The sequence below is a fragment of the Cyprinodon variegatus genome, unplaced genomic scaffold (genome assembly GCF_000732505.1).
Source record: "Cyprinodon variegatus isolate N-32 unplaced genomic scaffold, C_variegatus-1.0 Scaffold797, whole genome shotgun sequence".
Lineage (NCBI taxonomy): Eukaryota > Metazoa > Chordata > Actinopteri > Cyprinodontiformes > Cyprinodontidae > Cyprinodon > Cyprinodon variegatus.
The window spans coordinates 264,617-270,967 of NW_015151250.1; the positions used below are offsets into that span (position 1 = coordinate 264,617).

At 39.0% G+C, this 6,351-nt stretch overlaps 1 protein-coding gene across 1 annotated transcript in view; it reads right to left on the reverse strand.

The window, feature by feature from the left end:
* LOC107098649 (adipolin-like) overlaps positions 1 to 6,351 on the reverse strand; it is a 61,708-nt gene that overhangs the window by 17,575 nt on the left and 37,782 nt on the right. Inside the window, exons 2-3 of the mRNA XM_015396421.1 lie at positions 4,521 to 4,625; positions 4,305 to 4,416 (exon numbers count right to left, since the gene is read on the reverse strand). Of these exons, the coding sequence (XP_015251907.1) occupies positions 4,305 to 4,416; positions 4,521 to 4,625 (217 nt within the window). The remainder of the gene's footprint in view (positions 1 to 4,304; positions 4,417 to 4,520; positions 4,626 to 6,351) is intronic.

A 6,351-nucleotide genomic window follows, 5' to 3' on the forward strand; every position in this document is an offset into this window, starting at 1 on the left:
TTTTACCATGTCATCAGAGGGGCTCCGTAATTGTCAATACAGCTTGAAAAAAAAAAAAACACCACATAATTCAACAGGGGAACCACCTTTAGCAGCAATAAGTTTCACTCATCGTGAAAATGCTGGTTTAGTTTATTCATTTAGGTACAGCTTTCTTATGGTCCCACCACATTATTATAATTGATGTGATGTGTGAACAACCTGGCCATCACAGCATAATGATTTGAAAAAAAAAAGCTAATTTTCTTTCAGGAGAGAAAATCTGCCATAAACTGTTTTTTACAGATCAGCAACCTCAATTTCAAAACAAAGAAACACGCAAAGAACGTTTCATTTTTCATTCAGTAAAGATGTCAGCAAATTTGTGTGAAAGTTTAAGCAAACAGCATGACTAAGTGGCTTGTAGTTTCCTTTGCCTGTTCCCTGCTTAATGTTCCTCCACAGCATTTCCATCATGTGGAGCTCTGGCCTTTGTCTCGCCTTAATCCTTTTTCCCTTCAGTCACTCTATTGTAGATTTGTTGCTATGACTGGGATGATTGTCCTCTGGATGAACTAATGATAGCCAAGTTCAAGATGTTGGCCAGGTGGCTTCATATTAGAATCTAAAATAACTTGCCTGTAGAGAGGACTCAGGCTTGCAGTGGCTGAAGAAAAAGCCCACATCAATATGTCTCCACCACCATGCTCCATAGCAGAAATTAAATACTCATGTTTAGGTGTATTTTTTGTTTGTTTTTAACCATTCTGATCAAAACACATTATTTTTGGTCTGGCTTGGCTGCATAATGAACCACCAGTAGTAAATATTACAATTACTTGAGTAACATTTAGTGGATATATACATACTCTCAGGGGACTTTACTGTGCTTTTTACTTTTAATTATGTAACAGTCTTGTAAGAGTATCAATATTCTTACTTGAGTATGTTCCTATTTAAAGATCAGGTGAAAATACAAATAATGGTATATGATAGGGCTGCTCAGTGACACAAGGGGCGTTTCTCAATATGCGTTCTTGAGGGTTCTCGTGTGCTCGTGCACTGTAAAAACGACAACTCAAAATTGTTCACCTTACTAAGATTTTTGCATTCACTGACAATAAAATTGCCAGTTGGAACTTGAACTGTCTGTTGTGAGCCACTTGAACTCACTTTCATAAGTTTCTGATGAAAAGTTCATCTTATTCTATAAATTAAGTTGAGTTTACTTAGAAGTTGTAGTTGACACCCAGTCCGAGCGAGGTCAACTTATCTGCGCATGCTCATTTCAAATTTGTCATGGCAACCGGCTGCTACGGGGTTTCCATGGATTTTCCCAGGAGCTCCCTTTTAAAGTTTGGTTCAGCCATCTGATCACTCTGCTGGCGATAACTTTCCCTAAGGACTCGTCCAAGAGAAGACTAAGGTCACTAGTTTCCTGTCATCTCTGGCAATATTGCATTATTTGTAAGGTTTTAACAGGAGTTGGAAAGTAAAAAAAATATGTGCTGAAACCTGATTTGCTTTAAGCATAAGAGTACTTGTTTACATTATGAAATTGTAAACCTGTTTTTGCCAAAGTGGTTCAAATAAAGATGCAAAATTTAACTGGTTTACTGTCAGGGCTGCTCAGTGGCGCAGTGGGTAGCACTGCTGCCTTGCAGCAAGAAGGTTCTGGGTTCAATTCCTGCATGGAGTTTGCATGTTCTCCCTGAGCATGTGCGGGTTCTCTCTGGGTACTCCACAGTCCAAAAACATGACTATTAGGTTGATTGGCTTCTCTAAATTGTTGAGTGTGTGCATGAATGGTTGTTAGTCCTGTGTGTCTGGTGACCTGTCCAGGTTGTACCCTGCCCCACTTGGGACAAGCGTGTAAGAAAATGGATGGATGGTATACTGTCAGTGGATGATTTAATGGGGGGGATTTAAACTCAAAAATGTAAGTTATTACAGGGGATGGTAATCTGAATTTAAAATAACATTTTACAGATAATCTGAACTTAAAATAATAAGTTTTTACAGACTTGAAAGTTCCAGTAACTTGAATTAAAAAAACTTGGCAGAACTTGAAAAACTTAGCTGACACAACTTAATAAGTGTAGTTCTACAAAACTTAAAAAATTAAGTTGATCCCTTCAACTCAAAAATTCTGTGCAGCCGGTTTCCTTGAAATTTTGAGTTGAACTAACTTTTTCGTTTTTACAATGTGTACTCGTGACACGTCATCAGCCTCAGCCCGAGTACCGTTCCAATTCTCGAGAACACCAGATCGAGAATGCATCAAATCCCCGGATGTTGTTCTCACCCCGCCCTCTTTATCGAGCATGCATCAGAGCAGACTTGTGCGTTCTTCAGACTGACCGCTTCCCCAGAATGCCCCGCGGCCGCAGCTTGATTCGAGACAGCGCTCACTGTGTTAAGTTAAACATTCCCTTTTCTGCTGCTGTTGTTCTTCAAAAGTACGTTTTGAAATCGTTTGAGGCGATAACATTATACATTTAAGCCTCCCTGTGTGGCCTGTTTACAGAGTTAGTGCGAAATTTTAAAAAAAAGTCCGACGTTGAGCGGACCAGAGTGACCAGCAGACCTCCGAGGGTAACCGCAGCCAGGGCTAAATTTACCCCGTCTGTAGTGCACTTCTCTCGCTCTAGTTATGTGTGAACTACCGCTCGTTCTGATGGCGGTTTTTTGCGGTTCGGTAATTTTTTTTAATGTTTTTTAAGCTTTAGAAATTAAAAATATTGTTTTCAAAATGTTTTGTGTAGGGAATAAATAGTTTTGACTGTTAAAGAAATGCTAAAGAACGTTGCCTGTGATGACGTCACGAGTACGCTTCTGTTCCAATACACATACGTGCTTGCGTGCTCGCGTTCTCGTCAAGGCCAATCTTCCTGCGTTCTCGCCAAGAACGGACTTCACGAGAACGTGAGTACGTACTCGCGTTCTCGTGAATTGAGAAACGCCCAGTGGGTAGCACTGCTGACTTTTAGCAAGAAGCGTCCAGTTTCGTGTCTCGGCCTGGGGCATGGAGTTTGCATGTTCTCCCTGAGCATGTGTTGGTACTCTCCGGGTACTCCGGCTTCCCCCCACAGTCCAAAAAACATGACTGTTAGGTTAACTGGCTTCTCTAAATTCTCCTTAGGTGTGAATGATTGTTTGTCCTGTTGTCTCTGTGCTGCCCTGCGGTGGACTGGCGACCTGTCCAGAATGGACCCCGCCTCTCACCCGTAGACAGCTGGAGATAGGCACCAGCATGACGGAAAATTGATGGATAGTACATAAATGCTGGAAATTCTTCATCCTTTCCAAGCATATGTGCATTACATACTGTGAAGATTAAATTTATAAGTTAAAAACTTCACCTAAAAAGTGTTTCTTCTGCACAAATTTATTAATGTGTAATCAGGCTATTTATATGTCTGTATTTTATTTTACAATTTTAAATACCTGAGTTTTCACGTAACTTGCTGTCTGACTGCACCATTTAAAACATTCCTTCATATTTAAGGAGCAAACAGTAACTCAATAATTGATTAACCATTTTACTTTTTTTTGTTGCTTTTTTGTCTCTTAAATTATTAATTTATTCACTGACTGCTTTTACTTGTGAAAAAAAAGAAACGTTAAATTAGCGTTATTCTTTCTTGACACACTTTTTTGGGTACTCTACCCACCTCTGAAACCTAACCTGTGCAACAAACCTTTGCCAGACTTTTCAAACTATGATTTTAAATTAAACATTCTAACTGAAAACTATCTAGTCTGATATTGAGCTCTTTGGTTTTCTGCTATTTTTCAGAGTATTGTTCAGACAAGAAAGATGGTGGCTGATCTAATGTCCTGATTTTTCCTTCGCCGTTAGAATTATGCCTTCTAATAGTTAAAAGTTCTTTCTGTTGGGTCATAGCTTATATACCTCAATAGATATTTCATTGAATAACGTCCTGCAAATTCATTAAGGCCATCAGTCAAAAGCAGCACCTTATCACTGGTAAAAATCAAAATCTAGATGAGCCATTTTTTCTTAAAATAAGTGCATTTGTTCTTGGATTGAGGAGGTAAAAGAGACACTTTGCTAACGGAACAAGACGATTTAAGCTTAAAATAAGAAAACACAATTGCATTGTCTTATTTCAAGTGCATATTATCTAATTATCTTATTTTAAACTATCTCATTTATCTTCTCAAATTAAGGGTAAATACACTTGATTTAAGGAATTTTGACTTATTTCTAGATGGTTTTTCCAGTGCTACCTTTCCTCTTAAATCCTACAGAGTCAGGATGGTTGCACCTTTTTTTTGTATATTACGGTAGTTGTGTTTACCTTTAATCATCTCTTTGAATTCCTGCAAAAGAACATCCTGGGTCACTTCAGCTCCTGGAGAGCCAGGAGGTCCTCGAGGGCCCGGAGGACCAGGGGGCCCCGGTGGTCCAGGCTGGTGGAAGAGAAAATAATTCATATAAATTATTGTTATGTGCATAAAATCAGTGAGATTAAATATATATTTTTTAAGGAACTAAAAAAGCTGATTTTGTTTACCAGAGGTCGTTTGCGTTTGCGACACTTTCCCGGGAAGTTTCCAACAGGTCTTTTGACAAAATCCATCCATGACCCCAGTGGATCCACTCTTTGCTGATCAGAAGTCTGCAGAAAGGAAAAAGACTGGTTCAACCCACAGGTAGACAGATCCACATCTTTTCTTTAACAGTTTCTTTTTATAGGTGTAGGAGAGATTTTCAGAGTGCGTCAGTCTGTTAGAGACGAGGCTCACCCAGTCCATCGTAGCAGCACCACAAACACACGCAGGAAGGACAATCTTACACCCTCACACAGGAGACATTCAGAGAGAATACTGACCATGCATGCAATGGAGAAGCCAGAGGAACAAGAAAAAAAACACGCATGTACGGGGAGAACGCACAGAAAGACACTACTTCCTGGCTGTGGGACAGTGGTACTCACAACTAAAAAACAATACAGCTCCAATACGGACATAATTAAGTTAAATGTTAGGATTAAAAAGAAATAACCACAGTCTTTATATTCTGTTTTTCAATAACAAAAGAGTATTTGAAACATATTTTTCTTTAAGGAAAATGGTTCAATTATTGAAAGGATTCTGTTAACAAACCAATCATTTATTTGACATTAAAGTCAGTCAGCACTGCAGGATTTAATGCAGAAAGAGCCACAAAGATTAGAACAAAGAGACATTATTGTTTCTTTTAAAACCACTTTTGGAAAAGCTCATGCTAAGACACAATTAAATGGTGCCAGACGGCAGGGAATGCTCAAATAGAGAAACCTCCTTCTCTCTTTCTTTCCTAACTTGTCAGCATTAAGGCTTTTCCCACTGGCATTGGTGACCATCCTCATCATGTGTTTCTTTTTTTTTTCCTTAATAATTCACACAGGGGCCTTATTATGTTTTACAATGTCCCACAAAGTGTCTCTTACAGCTCAAACTTTTGCATATTTTGTCCAATTATGGCAGCAAACTTTAATGTAGCCAAAATCATTTTACATAAGATGCAAAACATAGTTTTCCAAAGCAGTGAAGAGAAATGGAAAAAAGATATATATGCTGTTTTTAACTCAGGCTCCCTTTCTGAATTACACAGAGCACCCTGCAAAAATCTGTTTACCGTAATTTGTAAACAGTCTATCTTTGTGTTTGTTTTTTTTAACAGTTGATCCCAATATAACTATACTCCCACAGCAGTGTGTCGCAATTTATTTGCTCTTATCATCCCATTTATGCCTTTACCAAGGATCTGATCCCATATAAGTTAATGATCGTCATCCTCCATCAACATATTCTCATTATCAGTGCGTATGAAATCGTACGAAAAGTTATGCACACTATTTCGTACGTTTTGGACAATTTTCCTCAAAAAAACACATCAATGCGCATGCGCTGGCACACAGAAAAAAAAAGCAGATCCGCGGATGGACGTAAAACTGGGAAAAACAGTGCAATCATCACTTATTCATGTCTCTAACTACGTTGCTTGCTGTTTTATATCTTAGGGTAAGGGTCAGGGTTAGGGCTAATGTAATTCTATATTCGTGAATGGTGCGTCAGATGCGCATACGACGAAAATAACGTCCAAAACGAAATTACGGTGCATAACTTTTCGTACGATTTCATACGCACTCATAATGAGAATAGGTTGCCTCTACTGGTCTGGAGAACTTCTATTATGCGTCACGAATTGTCAGCTTCTCAGATTTGCCTATTACACATGTTAGCTCTGGAGGAGCAGTAGAGATCTGCAGCTCAGGTAGGAGGATCTGTTGACATGGATATACACGGGGCGTTTCTCAATATGCGTTCTTGAGCGTTCTTGTGTGCTCGTGTACTCGTGAC